This window comes from Populus euphratica, unplaced genomic scaffold (genome assembly GCF_000495115.2).
Source record: "Populus euphratica unplaced genomic scaffold, PopEup_1.0 scaffold202.1, whole genome shotgun sequence".
In the NCBI taxonomy this organism is placed as follows: domain Eukaryota; kingdom Viridiplantae; phylum Streptophyta; class Magnoliopsida; order Malpighiales; family Salicaceae; genus Populus; species Populus euphratica.
The window spans coordinates 582,947-599,298 of NW_011499975.1; the positions used below are offsets into that span (position 1 = coordinate 582,947).

The 16,352-nt window shown below is 34.7% G+C and overlaps 2 protein-coding genes across 5 annotated transcripts; one reads left to right on the plus strand and one right to left on the minus strand.

The window, feature by feature from the left end:
- Positions 1 to 936: 936 nt before the first annotated feature.
- Positions 937 to 7,767, plus strand: SOL1 (carboxypeptidase D). Its single transcript, XM_011045975.1, has 15 exons — positions 937 to 1,169; positions 1,296 to 1,374; positions 1,507 to 1,602; positions 1,800 to 1,830; positions 1,928 to 1,984; positions 2,083 to 2,178; positions 2,696 to 2,818; positions 3,539 to 3,643; positions 4,207 to 4,253; positions 4,836 to 4,961; positions 5,111 to 5,213; positions 5,356 to 5,418; positions 5,864 to 5,947; positions 6,475 to 6,538; positions 7,397 to 7,767. The coding sequence occupies exons 1-15, from the start codon at positions 1,073 to 1,075 to the stop codon at positions 7,690 to 7,692; spliced, it is 1,467 nt and encodes a 488-aa protein (XP_011044277.1). The 5' UTR covers positions 937 to 1,072; the 3' UTR covers positions 7,693 to 7,767.
- Positions 7,768 to 9,569: 1,802 nt separating this feature from the next.
- On the minus strand, positions 9,570 to 15,334 carry LOC105139514 (S-adenosylmethionine carrier 1, chloroplastic/mitochondrial-like). 4 transcript variants are annotated; one of them, XM_011045977.1, is made up of 12 exons: positions 15,024 to 15,330; positions 14,592 to 14,702; positions 13,849 to 13,931; positions 13,155 to 13,231; positions 12,794 to 12,884; positions 12,357 to 12,410; positions 12,185 to 12,280; positions 11,852 to 11,941; positions 11,586 to 11,637; positions 11,131 to 11,192; positions 10,892 to 10,972; positions 9,570 to 9,950 (listed from the first exon to the last, which is right to left on the minus strand). In XM_011045977.1, the coding sequence occupies exons 1-12, from the start codon at positions 15,055 to 15,057 to the stop codon at positions 9,840 to 9,842; spliced, it is 942 nt and encodes a 313-aa protein (XP_011044279.1). In that variant the 5' UTR covers positions 15,058 to 15,330; the 3' UTR covers positions 9,570 to 9,839. The 4 variants fall into 4 exon arrangements, with proteins under 4 accessions (XP_011044279.1, XP_011044281.1, XP_011044280.1 ...); XM_011045979.1 differs by having other exon boundaries at positions 14,592 to 14,726; positions 15,024 to 15,329; XM_011045978.1 differs by lacking the exon at positions 9,570 to 9,950 and adding an exon at positions 10,229 to 10,484 and having other exon boundaries at positions 15,024 to 15,334.
- Between the last annotated feature and the right edge of the window lie 1,018 nt (positions 15,335 to 16,352).

The window sequence follows — 16,352 nt, forward strand, 5'->3', positions numbered from 1 at the left end:
TTTAATTTTTTAGATTTGATCTTTATTATTTTGATTATTATTTATTTTATTTGAGATAATTTATGAAATTATATTTTTTTCAATTTCATTCCCATTTAATTTTTTATTTTATAAGATTTATTCCTCATTATTTTAATAAATTTTAAAAAAATAAAATATTAATAAATTATTTTCAACTTATTTTTTATAACATGATAAAATATTGGAAAGTGTTATCTGACTTATTTTTTATTACACTATTAAATATAAAAAATAATTTACTTTTTTAGAATTTATTTTTTTAAAATATTACTTTTAATAGTGGAAACAAAATGACCAATGAAAAAAAGTTTATCAAACTGCTTTTATTTTTTTAAAAAATTATTTTTAATAGTGAAAACAAAATTATTAATGAAAAAAAGTTTATCAAACTGGTGAGGAAATCGAAGAAGCTGGCTGCTCTTAGCCGAAAAAGAATCACAATGCCAACAACCATTGGGGAGGTTGTTGATGAAGATGGTTGCAGCACATCATCCACCGTTGAGAGGGGACACCTTGTTGTTTACAGTAATGATCGGAAACGGTTTGTGCTTCCATTGGAATATTTTAGCAACACGATTGCTAGAGAACTATTCAAGCAAGAAGAAGATGAATTTGGATTGCCAGGCAACAGGCCTCTGACGTTGCCTTGTAATTCAGTCTTTGTGAAATATATAATTAACACGATCCAGAGACCTGTAACCAAGGACATGGAGAAAGCACTGCTCCTGTCCATGGCTAGCAGTTGCAAAACGCTTTTCAAAATTTTTATTTTTATTTTTAAATTAATTTAATATATTTTTATTAAAAATAAATTTTTATATAGGCCATTTCACCCAAGCCCAGATCCACGTAGAATCGTCCGTCTCCAGCATGACGTGCGCAACCCCCGCTATCCCACCTGCCCTTCCTTCCATATTCAACGTTCAAAACTAAAGTAAATAAATAAATATAAATACCACCCCTGTGGACTCTACTACAGGTAGAAGAAACTAAAATTCAGCAGGCTGCAAACATCAGATGGTTGGCCCAACCTGGCGCTTTGTTTGCAGAAATGAAAATCTTCTTCTTCTTCTTCCCTCTCCTCGTTTTCTCTCTCTCTATCTCCTCTTCCATCGCTCGCGGCCCTCTCCATTCTTCTCTTCCTTCAGGTCAGTTCCCTCTCTCTAAAATATCGGTTCCGCGGTTTATGATTGTTGTTTTCGATTTCGATTACGATTTAGGTTTTAGTGATGATCCGCAAAATAATTGCATTGTTTTATTTATTTATTTTCCAGGTATTAGAAATGGTAGTAGAATTAGTTATTCGGATTCTATAAGGAGGCAGTTATTCCAGGATAAACCGTCTAAGTTAAGGTACTTTACGATCTCATTTTCTTTTTTTAATTGATTTTTTAAAGCTTATTTTTATTTGATTTTTTATGCTTTTTGAATATGCGTAGGTTTTTTTTTTTGAAATTTAAATGTGGCAAAAATTTGTGGGAACAGTGATGATAGAGCTAAAGGATACATGACTAACTCTGATCTTGAAAAGGCTGTCAAAGAATTCGGTCGAAGATGCAGTAATATTTCTAGAATTTACAGGTTATTCTCATGATTCTTTGCTGGAAATTAATTGCGGTGACACTGTTTCTATTGAGTTTTGATACATAAATGATTCGGGAAGTGATTTATATACTTGGAGGTTTTGTCGAATATAGTTTTTTTTTTGTTGGTTTCAAGGTGATTTTGCTGACGTGTTTGTTTCTCTCGTTGAGGGATTCCTGGAATGGATAAATCAGTATTGGAAAGAGTGTCCATGGAGTTCCACTGGTAATTGTTTCACTCTATTTAGTTCCCTCTTTCCTATTTTTTTTACCTGCACTACATATTTCTTACAAAGGTGGTTTCTGATTTTTTTTGGCTGTAGTGGGTTATTGAGATTTCTGACAAGCCTGGGGAGGAAGAGCCTGAACCTGCTTTCAAGGTGAATGATCTTTTACAGCCATATGCATGTATGCAATGTGTAATATTTGCTGCGAGCAACTAGGTGACTGAATTTTTTTTTTCCTTTTGATTTCTCAGTTCATTGGAAATGTCCATGGGGATGAACCTGTAGGTCGTGAGCTTCTGTTATGTCTCGCTAATTGGATATGTGATAACTATATGAAGGATTCCTTGGTATTTCTCTTCTCCTTTCATTACATGTCTGCATCTAAAGTTTTTGAACTTTATTTTGCAGTTTAATTGCATGTGCTTTTTTTTCCCAACTTCTATTAGCTGCACATTTATTCTTTGGTTTCTATCCATGTCTTCACTATCTCCTTTACACTTAGGAGTCTTTGACAGACTCTATGTGTCTTCTTCCAGGTGTAATCCATTTTTCTTTTCTAAATTAAGCCAAATTTACTGCCATCAAGAAAGGCTAAGAATTACAGTATTGATCATTTGTGACCATTCCTGGTCACATTATATGAACATTTGCTTACAAAACTTTTTCTTTATTTGTTTCGTATCCTTGTTTCAGAAGCTCTCATAGGTAACATCATGTTTGCATTCAATTCTTCTAGTCAAATTAGTCTGATGAATATAGAAATTTCCTGTTGCTTTGTGCACCGGTTAATAACTTGCACTACTGCAACAAAGCATGCTTCACAGAAATATCTGGTTCATTTTCAAGTCTTCTGTTATCTTACAGGCCAGATTGATTGTAGAAAATATTCACCTTCATATTCTTCCATCCATGAATCCTGATGGTTATTTTTTGAGGAGCCGTGGTAATGCTAACAATATTGATCTAAATCGAGATTTTCCAGACCAGGTACTTCATTGTTGTCACAGATTTTGTTATTTTCTTGGGGCAAATCCAGATATAACCTGAAATCAATTTATTATACTCTGCTATGATGAGGATGAATACTACAATGTGTAACATGTTACAGTTCTGCTCTGCATGTTTTTATCTTATGACACAAGTTGCAATCCTGACTGATAAAAAAACTTTTAGAATCTCTGAATCGTTTTACCATGTCAAAAGAATTCTAATTGGAGTAATTTCTGGAATATATTTTTCATGCAAGTACTATGATTGGGTTCCTTTTCTTTTAAGAGATGGACTAGGAGGGGAAAGAAAGAAAATAATAAACAGTTTGAGACTAATAGCATTGCTAAAATATTAATATGTGGGATTAACTATATAATTGTGGTTTTGATAGTATTTTGTCCAACAAGTGGTCCAATCATTGGTTCTGAACCTTTCAGGTCGAGATTGAAATTCAAATAATACTCACATGTAATACATATGTTGGAACTTGAACATTTTTTCTGTGACTGAAATGATCTTATCTACCAGAACCTAGTCCTTGTGTCCAAATTGTTTGATCCACTATCAAAGAAAATTATAAAATTGCCATAATTGTGAAATGAAATGTTCCTGCATGTTGCTTTATTTTATGAACTAGTTGAATTTTGTTCTACATTTCTTTTCTAGACTCGGTTGTGAGTGAATTATGATAAAGAATTAACCAAGATGAAATGCCAGTTCTTTCCACTCAATAATGACATAAATGCACGCCAACCAGAAACAAGAGCAGTTATGAATTGGCTGAGAGAGATACAATTTTCAGCATCTGCTAGTTTGCACGGGGTAATGCTTTGACTCCTTTTTTTCCATTATGTTACGAATTTGGTGAAAAGCATGTACATACCATGTTTTTTTTGTTATTAAAAATAATTTAATATTTTTGTTTTTTTAAGCTAAGAGTGATAGGCACTTAATTTGGCATGTTACCGTGTACTTTGTATGTTGTGATTGAATTAAAAGACAATTTTTAATTCACATGAAGAGGGGTGAAGTAATCATATGGGTATGTGAACATCTGCTGGTTCTTATATCAATATGTGCCCAAAATCAAATTTTTGAACATTGCAAGTGGCATTCTTCTTGATCAGAAATGGAAGACTTGATCTTCATTCATTCACATCTGTTCATCCTGAAATTTAGAACTTGTCTTTTCTTCCTTCTTTACATCTTTACATTTTCAACGTATCATTGTTGCTGGGTTGACTTGTCCAGCCACTTTCAGCTGATTCTAAAGAAATGAACTTTTTTATGGGCTTTTGTGAGTGCTACTAGGTCGTTGAAAACACAGGGATGGGGATTTGTCTTGCTTAATCATACTTCTTAGTCTTGCTTCTTGTTATTCTCAGGGTGCCCTAGTTGCAAATTACCCATGGGATGGTACTGAGGACAAAAGGTAATTATGCCTATTGCATAGATATGTAACTTGAAAGGAGTACCTCTTTCTTCATGTTTCGTTACTGATCCTTTAGTTCCTCCGCACATGCTATCCATTTGGTGATTGGTACTATTGCCATGCTGACCATGCTTATTCAAACCCATTCCATTTATTTCTGCATTGTTTTTTAACGATTTTTTTTTTCAATTCGGCCATTGATCATTAATCTATTAGATGGTTTTATTGATTCACACCTTTTTTTTTGTAGTTTAGGTTTCCATAAAAAAAAAAATGACATGTATCTTAGGCATCGTCACCATGATGTGGTTTCTAAACAAATCTTTCCTTTCAATAGTTTTCTTATGGCTATATTTCAGGTTTAGTGTATGCATAGTTTAGGTTCTGCCAGTATAAAAGATGCCACAAGTAATTTCATGAAGCGGAGCTCATGTTTTTCTGTTTTTTTGGCTCCCTAAATGCTCTCACTGACACTGAAGACACCATAATTAAGTTGCCTTGCAATAATTTATGCCCTGCCTAGAATTTCTTTTCTGTTCTTTTACGCATTTAGCTTATCTTGTTATGTGCAACCAATTTCAGGAGAAATTACTATGCATGCCCTGATGATGACACATTCCGGTTCATGGCGGGCATATATAGTCATTCTCACCATAACATGTCTCTGAGCAAGGAATTCCCTGGAGGAATCACAAATGGAGCATTTTGGTATGGCAAGTTCTAAACTGTTTCTTATGCACAAGAACTGCACTGGCATAAATCATTCTTCAAGAGTATATATTTGCACCTGTATAAGTTTTGCTTTTCTTTTCCTTTATTTGTTGCTCAGCGACTACATTAACCAAAACTTGCTGCAGGTACCCAATATATGGTGGAATGCAAGATTGGAATTATATACATGCTGGATGCTTTGAATTGACCTTGGAGATTAGTGAAAACAAATGGCCTAATGCCAATGAGGTCAGTGTTTTTTTTTTTCAAGCTGTATCCGTGTTTAATTGTCAGTACATCACCCCTGTGACCCTGTCCTCCCACTTTCCTTTATTCCCTTCCATCTTACATCATTCAATTGCTTAATCTGTCTTGCCATGTACCTGGACAGCTTCCTACTCTTTGGGAGTACAACAAAATGAGTTTACTGAACCTCGCAGCCAGCCTAGTGAAGGTAGGCTGCAGTGTGGCAATTAATTTTTTTCCTCATGTATTCATACATTAGTTTTTTTCCTGCTTTTTGTGACATCTGTAGTAGGAACTAGGAACCCTCATAAATGATTTTCATGGCAAATACACATGCTGTCATGCAAATGAGGATTTTTAAAATTTCTTTTATTGAAATATATACCGCCACTTTCATACCTCATAAAACATTAGTTTGGATGAGTTGAATGTGAATTTGATTTGAAATTCAGATATCTAAGCAACAATACTATCCATGTGGATTGCATATTCATGTTATTAAAACTAAATATCATTATTGTTTGTTTGATCAAATCATTTTAGATAATTTATAGGCTCAAGGAGATCACAGTTTATTTCTGAAGTCATGCCAACTACATATATCTGATTTACAAAGTGTCAAATCATTATCTAAATGTCTTTTATGCTTAAAGACAGGAATACATGGAAGGATCTTTTCGTCAGATACTGGAATGCCACTCCCTGGCTCTGTTACGATCAAGGGAATAAATTACACAGTAAGTTCACAACCATTTATATATCTTGTTTTTGATTGTTCTCTATTGTTACTAGGGAGTTGTAGTTTGTTCTGCTGTTCTCCAGCACATTGAGATTTTCTTTCAGAAATTGGTTGTGGATGTTGTAATATCCATCACCAAAAACAAATTATTGTCTTGTTTTTTGCCATGATCAAGAAATCTTTCAAGTCCATGTAGTGTCTCTATTCAAAACCATAGCATCATGCGGTATGTCTCTGCTCTAATAGTGGGAAAATTATTTGTTTTTTTGTTTTCCCTTTTCTCTTGAGAACTGTTTCAATGCTATGTAAAATGCATCTTGACATACTTTCATTTTGAACTTTTGGGTTGGTTATTACATAATAACATTGATTGGGATATCAAGTTCAAGCTTCTGTATATAGCTAACCAAACCAGTGGGCCAGTCCTTTAAGGAAATGTTCTATCATTGCTTTGAAAGTTGTTGCTTTGTCATCATATTTCTCTGGTAACATATTCCTTAGCAACTCCTTAACTTCAATTCACAGGTTAAAGCTGGTAGAGGTTTTGCTGATTACCATCGGCTACTTGCTCCAGGGGAGAGATATGAAGGTATGTCATATATTGACGTGTACCAAAACGTGAGGATTAAACTTTGGGTATGTCATATATTGACGTGTACCAAAACCAAAACGTGAGGATTAAACTTTAGCAATTTGGCAAAACATGGAGTCTCCTTAAGGTTTAAAGTAAACAAATAGTACTTCAAAATTGACAAAACAGTATCACTCATTTCGATGAATATTGTAATGTTAGAAAGCCAATCTGTTCCTTAAGTGGCAACACGACAATGCTGCGCCAAAATATCACCCAGAACACTGTTCCATCCAAAAGTAAAAACTTTGTGGAGTTTGAATTGTAAATGAAATTATTAATCTTATGAAATGTTAAATCTTATTCTGATTTAATAGCCTTCATTGCATATTCCCAACACTATTATGTAGCCTTTGATTTAGCTATTGGTTAAATCATTGAATTACATAGGGTAAATTGTACCAGAGCCCCTGTACAATTATTCAGTCAGAGTGCAAAGAATCCTTGAATAAATTATTGGATCGAAACCTATATTTTTTATCATTCTATTAAGTGGGACTGGGTGTGATGTGCTACACACATGATTTTACTTGAATCCATATTGGATCGAAACTGGAAGTCACTTAACAGGACTAATTTGTACTCTTAATTTTGTTCAGGGACTATTTGTTTCAAATAATTTGTTTAGAAACTCTTTGTGCTTTGATCAATAGTGTAGGGACCTCTGGTTCATTTTACCCAAACATTTCTTGGTTCAAAATCCGGTATGATCTTGGAATACTATATATTGATCTTGCAATCCTATATTTTTTATTTACTGGATGGTTTTAAGATTGCTGTGGAATTCTAATATAAACGGGGCAACTGTTTCTGTAGTTATGGCCACTATGCCTGGGTACAAACCAAAAACCACACGTATATCACTGGAAGAAGCAGCCATGACTCTGGACTTTATTCTTGATCCAGAGGTCACAACGAAGGGGAGCCTACGAAGTGTTAATGATTGTAGGTGTGAAAGCAAGTGCGGGCTTGAAGTTTTCTGGAGGGTGCACTCAGAGGTTTATTTTATCTTGATTGTTGTCTCTGTATTCCTTTGCTTTTTATTGAAGAGGAAGCTGAAAGTCAACATTTTAAACCATAGACAGTTGCCTAAAAGGTCAGTTCAGGTATGAGGTATGTATGCACTAGCTTATACGGAACCTTTTACAACAAAAAAAATACATAACTCATTTTTCATTATTTGCAAATCTGCTGTCAAACTCCTAATTATTTGTGCAGTAGGCGTCAGACTCAGACTCTTAATAAACTAATGCCGAGTAAACATTGATTTATGTTGACTTGGTACATTTATTCGTTCTTATAGAAGTAAAATGTGGAGTGAATATCATCACGTCACCATCTGCTGGAGCTGGAATGGCTGTAAAATGTGGCCAGCAATACGCATGGTCATAGATTGCTTTGACATTTGCTTTGACATTTGGGCCGTGGAGAACAGCCTTATTCTGCTGCCCATCAGGATTATTTGGTGAAGTTACAAACTCGATTATTTCCGTACCAGTGCCTGAACTGTTCTTCCATAACGATGTATCCCCTTGAGAATTGAGATTTACTGATTGAAAAATGTCTGCCTGCCGTTCATGAACCTGCAAGGCTTTAGTAGCAACATAAGAATTATCACAGATATCAGTGGAGCGTCTAAAATGTCAATTCAAGAAATTAATAAAAGTAAAAAATCTGAGTGGTACCAACCGGATAAAAAGGAATTGAAGCAACCAACCTGGCAGGCGATGAAGAGTTATCTTGAGATAAAAGCATGGACTGCAGCGTCAAGGAGTGAGTTGAGCCAGCACCAAATACAATAGATCTTTTATCAGTGCCTGCATATCCTACAATGGAATGTACTTTGCGGATGTGTCTCTGGAGCTCTTCAGAGATGAAAGAACGATCACTATATGTGTGGCTCATCCGGTGCCACCCTGCTACCAGAACTGCACTGCTCGCTGCATGCTACATCCAGAAGGAGCCTGCAGATAGAGAGCTGACAGATTATCGTTCATTGATTATATCTTGAAGAATTCTAGGTGAAACTGAATTTCTTGGCCAGCAACTTTAAAATTCTTGAGGGATATCGGTCTCAAAGATACCATTAATGATTATATATCCAAGAACCTCCGTTTTCCAACATATCCCAATATTAAAGAAAAATGACAGCTCAATTTCGGTAATATATTTAAAACTCATGTCTGTCCAGAGAAGAAACAAATACAAACTTTGTTTCTGGGCTAAGTTTATGTAGTGCTTTACATGGCTGAGAGAGCAAGAGAAAGGGATAGACTTTGTTTATGGGCTGAGTTTGTGCAGTACTTTACATGGCTGAGATAGCAAGAGATAAGAAGATTGCTTGTTTGATCAATAAAATTTTAATATTATATTTAAAAATATTTTTAATTTAAAAATTTAAATTATTAAATAAAATTTAAAATAAAAATTATATTATTCTTCATGACATTACTCGGATCATGTAATTGAGCAATGAGCTTGTTATAGCCTATGGAAACCCTTTACTTAACTTTTATTTTAATTTATGATTGATTTTTTATGTGTTTATTTTTATTATTATATAATTAAATAAAAATAATATTTTTCTTTAATTTAATGAAGTATATAATAAAAATAATGGATTTAACGGTTTAAATTGCAAAGCTTGAATTGATTCAATATATTAATATTTTAATTTTTTTTAATATCAATTATTTAAATTACTTTTAAATCTATTAAGTCAACCAAATCAAGTAAAATAACTCTCATATAATTTAATTCTAAACTCAAACTAACTCTATCTAAACTCAAACTAGAGAAGAGTCAAGTCAAGAAATCCTAATATTAATTCATTGAACCATATTTTTAATAACAATGCAAAAACAGTTCTCTATAACCTATATTTTTCTTAAGATTATTTATTTTTTATTCAAGCCATAATGTATTAAACTAGTATTCCTCTGCTGGGAAAAAGGCTTTGTCAAATAACAACAACAACAACAATAATAAATTACACACAATCAAAGCGATTTTTTAAAGATAAAAGTAGAAATAATGTGAAGTATGCTGAAGTTGAAATATTATGATATCCCATAATCAAAAGCTCATCTTCCACATTAACGAGATTCACGAGAAGGGTTGCTATTGGTCAGAGACAAGCCCGTGGAGATGAACAATATACATAACCTTCTCTTTTCTTTTCTTTGTAGTGAACAAAAAATTCAGACATTGAAGTGTGTTGAAATGTTTCAACCTAGAGATTAGCAAAGTTAAATCTTGCTCACATCTTAGGCTCTGGGCACCTTTGAGCGAGTATTTGCCTTGTCTTTTCAAGGACACCAAAGAAGATGGCACCTCCAACACCGATCCATAATACTCTTGGTCCTACACCCTGCAGCAAATGGTCCATAATCCATAAATGGAAGTCTTGTGTAATCTGCTGCAATCTGTTCATTAAAATTTTTACTTCTGAAGATGTTTAATATCCTTTTCCGAACATTACTTTTAACTTATCAGAAGACATCTAAAGTTTTCACGTTTTTTGGAATTTGTAACTTAAATGGAAGCACAGCTCAGAGGCATGCATGTTATTGGGTGATCAAGCTTACCCAGGTTTGAACCCTAACACCAAAAGGTCTTTATTTCATTTTTTATCAACTGATATATAAATATAGAAGGCCAGGTTCCCCCTTTTATAACTAAATGGTATAAACCTTCTCAGAAAAATCATAAAACTTCAATATCTAAGGAGAAAATCAAAATGCAAAGTCATCAAGAACACTCCCAAGAGCATAAAGATATGGGGGCACAAGCTATCAGTTATCCACTATCACAAGACTAGGGGAGTAACCACATCTGACTTCTCTAAATTGAATAACAGCAGGTGCTGTTGTTTTAGTAAGGAACATAACGCCAGATTTCTTACCTGAAAAGAAAGAATGGACACCAGGAAGAAGTATATGAAGTTTAAATGGGAGTACAAATTGATATTTATATCAACTCAACTAAGTCTAACTAGTTTGGTCAGCTGCATGGAACCATCTCTTGTATTCAGCTTTGTTTATTTGGGTCGAGTAACTTGAGAAGTAAATTGAAAAGTGAGAACGGTATATCGCTTCCATTGTCTTTTTGTGAAGGAAAAAAAAAAAATTAAGGGTAGTCAGAAATAGGTCCCAGGTTTGAGCAGCTGTACCATGTTATTGAAACCTAAGGATTTGCCTCTGGATTTGTGAATATATCTACCAAAACAATAGAAAAAAAAAAAGAAGAAAAGACTGACCGCCTCATTTTGATTATTTAAATTTTGGGAAGAATGATAAGAAATGAACCAACCTTCAAAAGAGCACGGGTTCCTTCTTCTTTTGCTATGGTCCTGGCACAATCAAAAATCCCTTTGTACTGGTTAGCAGATCCCTGAAAGATTTGAACAGACAACAAGATCGAAGAAGATTCAATAGTAATTTTCAACTAACGAGGAAGAAGAAGGCTGATAATCAAGCAGTGCAAAAGTTCAAAAGATACAGAAGATTTATGAAATGCATTGAAAGAAAACTTATACAGATTATCTCTACCTGGACCATTAATCTGGTTTTCACTACATCGAGTGGAGTAGTCATGGCTCCAGTTATTGCACCTGCATGTGAACTAGATTAGCTGAGAGATTCTCACGAAAGGAGAGATTTATATACAAATGCAACTATCATATGTATTGTAGGACACATAATAGAGGATTAATGAGGATGAGACATGAATTTTTTATCACCCCTTCCATTTAGATGGAATATCAAAGAAGAAAATTATATCCTTAAATGAAAGGAATGAGTTCTTCCGATAAGAACACAAGACTGGTAGGTCATATCAAGAATCAGTGCTTGAAGATGGCAAAAACTGCAGCTCAGAATAGCTAGCACATCATTTATAACAAGCCGAGGACAAAAATAGTTTATGCAAGGACAACAGTAGGGGTGCAAGTACCAAAAACTCCAGAGAGTAAGGTGAACTTAAGCTTCTGAGAATGCTTCATTACCAGCAAAAGCACCAACTATAGCGATCTCCGCATCCTTCGGATCTCTCTTTGCCTAAAGAAAAACACAATAAAATAGTCATTTCTGCACAATTTCTTAATAAATTCACCCGCAGCATGTAGAACAGTCACATGAGATTCATTAGTTTCCTCTTAACATGATGTAAAGGAAATAATAAGATCCACAATAGCCAGGTAACAGAATTGTTAAAAACACATGCAAATAAATTTTAAGGGCCTCTAGCTCTGGTGAGTAAAAGAAAGCTTACCGCTAACTTATATCCCATTAGCATTTGCTCATAGATGCAAAACTGAATTGCATCAAATGGCAAGTCTCTCAATAAAAAGGATCCATACCCCTGAAAGTTTAAAATAAACAACAAAGTTCATGAGATATGCTTTCACGTGCATAATGGCAAGCAAGGCAGGGGGTAAATCAAGCAGCACTGTATAGAAATGGTACACCAAATGACATGTAGGTAGCTCTGGAAAAAATGATGCTTGTCAGAACTATTACACTATCAAACCTAGTCTCATGCAGGTAAGCCCATAATAAACTTGGAAGTGCTAAATCAAATTTTAAAATTTGAAGTGTTGCATACCGCATAGAGACCTTTAAAACCCTCCTTAGAGACAATAAGATGGATGGCATCAGGGGCTGAAGCAAATTGCCCAGTTTGCATCCTTTGCTTAACAACCTGAAAAATTTCCGGGGAGAAAAGACCTGATAAGAACCAAAGATAGGATGGAGAACAAAGAAGTATACCAAATTACCTCTGTTGGCACACGAATAAGAGAAGAAGCAGCACCTCCAATGGCACCTGCAGTCTGAATGAAGTCACGTACCCTATTAAATCAACAAAGAGAGGCTCTATACAGTAGATGGAACCTAAAGACTCTCTCCATTGCAGAAAAAAGAAAGAAAAAAAGAAGGTGCACAATATGCAACTCAGAGCATGAAAGTGAAGGACTTGACTTTTCTATAGGTTATTTTTCAAACAAGTTTCAACATAGTTTAGCTGAAGATGCACAGGGATGAATTTGGACCCTTCTTACTAGCGTGTTAAGCAAATTTAAAAATGCCTAAGTGATAGAAAGGACTATCAGGGGAAAATATTTAAAGACTGGTAGCACATAAAAACACTGCTGGATTAAATAGCATTCTTGAGAATTAGTTTACCAAGTTGTAGTGCATTAGGCAGGTATCTTACCAGCTGGGCTACGGCACTGAGGTTTTCGGGCAAAGATTTTAGCAATTTCTGCTTTGTGGGTTCATATACGCCAACAAATATAGCAGAAGCCCTGCAAAAGAAAAGAGATAGATCCATAAACTGCATGCCACCAAACACAAAAATAGTTAATAATCAAGACGACAATAAGTGCTAATTAAATTCGAATTATGAAAAAAAGGAAACATACAAACAATGTACAGATAAGAGCAGCAGCAATACAGAACATTGATACAAAAGTACACCATATTTTCACCTATCCAACAATACACCAAAGGATTGTCTATCTGCATTCTCAAGTACGCACTGGATAGGTGAATATACATTGAAACCAAAAACTCACGGTAAGACACCAGCAAGATTTCCAGCCAATCCAGAATAAAGACCCTTCAAATTGATTTTCCCTCCACCATGAACAGCCTAACATGAAAACCATGTACAATTGATTATCATCATAACTCAAATAATAGAAAGTTTATAACTTGTATAAAATGTGCAAAATTTGGGATTCTTTTTGTTTAAGTCTTTTCTTTTGACTCAATAGAATTCTTTTGCACATCCACTGTCATGTATAGTCGCAATTCACATGCCACAGTTTGAAAAGTCCTCCTCCCTACCAAATATATGAAACTTGCTATGAAAGAAGTGTGTCGAAATATTTAGAATCACCAAGAAAACATAACATTTGGACATAGAGCAACTGTGTAGCGTAACTTTGAGTAATGATCAAGGAGCCACTGTGTAGCAAAACTTCAAATTACGATCAAGCAACTAGATATAGTAAAAAGAGTAATTGCACTCGAGTAACCACAATTTTACCAAGAAAATCCAGCACAAGCAAAATATGATGGCATCATGCAACCGTGAAATAGGTGTGGTGAAGAAAAAGGAAATTGCATTTCTGTCAGAACTAAGCTCAGTATAGCACAATTCATGGAATTTCTTTTCAGACTTGAAGCTAGTCTGTAACATTCTGGTAATGGGATGCAATGCGGAGCAAAAACTAAGGCAAAATGAGATTGAATAAGCCCACTTGCCTGCAATCGAGTTTTAATTGTATCAATAGGGTATAAAACTGCTTCTGCAATAACACCTGCAGCACCTCCAGCTATGATGCCCTCTGTAAAACCCACAATAAAAATTTAGGAAGCCTACTGTAGAAAAGCTAGAAGTTGAGTTTCCATTCTTGCTATTTCATTAACAAAACACAAAATCTCAAGGCTGGCCAACAGAACAGCGAGCTCCTCAAATTTGCAAAAATCATGCAGCCAAGATCCTGAATACCATCTATATTGATTTCCCAGGTATAAGCCGCAACAGTTGGGTATATGGACATGCTTTTGGCATTCAGAAAAACCAAAGAGATTTTCATTTTAGCAAGAGTTATCACTTTAAGGGGAAAAAATGGTGGCCAGCATGAAGCTAAAGTAAGGCCACTGAATATCTAACCTAATATGGATACCAATATTACACATTGGACTTGTCAGAGACATTAGAAACGTTTCATGGCATGAAGGCGTATATATTTACACACACACAATGAAAATGTGAATTTGCAACTGAAAAAGAGCGAAAAAAGAAGAAGAAAGAGAGATCAGATCTCATGTTAAAAATAGAGTTAAAACTCTCACCAAAGTATATGTGTGAAGATGATTGCGATAAACTAACCAGCCGTTGTAAATTGATGAAATGTACTGCCACCATTTTTTTCTCCAAAAAAGACTTATTCATAAGATCATGCACATAAGTTTATTGTAGATCCAATTTGATACAAACTTACCATACACTGCATGTAAGAAATAGAATGGTTTGTTCTCAGCTGCACTGACTGATGCGAAAGATCTACACGGAGGCTCCATTGGAGAATTGCACCTCTTATACTCCAACGCACCTGTAATTTCATTTCATTACATTGCTGAAAACAACAATAGCAAGAGAAGACAATAAGTCTGGTAAAGAAATCAACTTCGGAAAACAAATAGCAATGCAAATACTCATCAAGTCCTCACAGAACCAAGCCGTCATCACTGATTCATGTGGATGCCAGACACCCATTATCAAATAGAATACCAATGCTAACACAAGGCAATCCTTCAGCGAAGATTGAGGAAGCCAAGCAACAAGCAATACACGGATATAAAATGGCACAAGGGAAATTCACAATTTCACTACCAACAGTTACTAAGAAAAATTAAAGCGAGTTCCAACTTACCAAGAGAGATTTTTTGAAAATCTGGTACATCCATTGATCGATAGATGGACAGGCACAGCGACACAAAAATGAGCAGCAGCGCCAGCTACAATCAATTAATTACTAAAGAAAATCATTAATCTAGTAATAAAATGCAGTTGCCGGAAAAAGAGAGGCATTGGTATAAAAATTCACGGAGATACTATACTACTAATCTTCTTATCCTGTTTTACTATTTGAATTTTCTGGTACTGTGAGCAGTGATGAAACCAAGGACTCTGTTGTGTTTCTACTGCAAGTAGTGATTTACCGGGATACCCCCTGCCGTCCCCGCCTCTCCCAACCCACCTGGCCCGTTTGGGAGTGTAGCATTTGTTAAAGTTTTTTGTATGTTTTAAAATTATCTTGATTGGTTAAAATAAAAAAAATATATTTTAAAATAAAAAATACCTTTAAAAAATCACATTAAAACCTTTAAATACGATAACCGGTAGACGCTCCTCTGAGATTGGGCCTGGGCATTGGGCGTTTTCTGGCAAGACCGCTAAATACTTCTTTTTGAGGAAGGAGATTTTATTTTTTATTTTTTATTTTTTACAGTAGAAAGAAAGGAAAAAAGATTGGGCTGTGTCCAGTTTTTAAGCTAAGGATAAAACAAACACCCGATCGATCTTCAATGAAGACAAGATCAGGTCTCTTTGACTTGAGATCCTGGGAGACTTCATGTTTGCCTGAAATATCTAGGAATGAGAACACACACACGTATACACACAATAGTAGCTTTATGTGGAAGAGAATGACACGCTGCATTGACCACCAAAATTTGTCCTTATTCTGTGAGATCCCTGTGTCCAAGCAAACAAAATAAATAATTAAAGTCATTTAAGAAAAACAAGCTTGGGAGGATACAATTAGAAGAAAACAAAAGAACATACACCAAATAATAAAAAAGGAAAAAATATTTTCCTGCACGCAAACCCTATATGTATAAAATTAAAGTGGCTTAATATTTGTCTATGCCTCAAACTCGATCATCAAAGCTTTCATGCTATAAATCAATAAAAATAAATTTTATTTTGTAAAATCAAGTACTAATTAAATATCAAAATATTCTCTCAATATCTCACGGTGATTATACATAGATAGACAAAACAACCCGCAGAGCCTATTAGTACCATACCTATATAATTGCAATGCTAAGCTTACAGGGTAAAAAAAGAAGAACAAGAAGAAGAAGAAATTAACGGATTATAAATAGAAAACTAAAGGATAAAAAAAAAAAGAAACTATATTAGATTACCGTTGTAATTCATCGTGTTTGCTGAGAAGGAGGAGTATGGTAATTCCTTT

Coding starts and splice junctions, on each gene's coding strand:
- SOL1 (XM_011045975.1), top strand. CDS start 1,073: ATGAAAATCTTCTTCTTCTTCTTCCCTCTCCTCGTTTTCTCTCTCTCT. Junction 1,170..1,295: donor CCATTCTTCTCTTCCTTCAG/GTCAGTTCCCTC, acceptor TTTATTTTCCAG/GTATTAGAAATGGTAGTAGA. Junction 5,948..6,474: donor TCAAGGGAATAAATTACACA/GTAAGTTCACAA, acceptor TTCAATTCACAG/GTTAAAGCTGGTAGAGGTTT.
- LOC105139514 (XM_011045977.1), bottom strand. CDS start 15,057: ATGGATGTACCAGATTTTCAAAAAATCTCTCTTG. Junction 13,932..14,591: donor TTTCTTACATGCAGTGTATG/GTAAGTTTGTAT, acceptor TGGGTTTTACAG/AGGGCATCATAGCTGGAGGT. Junction 13,232..13,848: donor CAATTAAAACTCGATTGCAG/GCAAGTGGGCTT, acceptor TTTTCATGTTAG/GCTGTTCATGGTGGAGGGAA.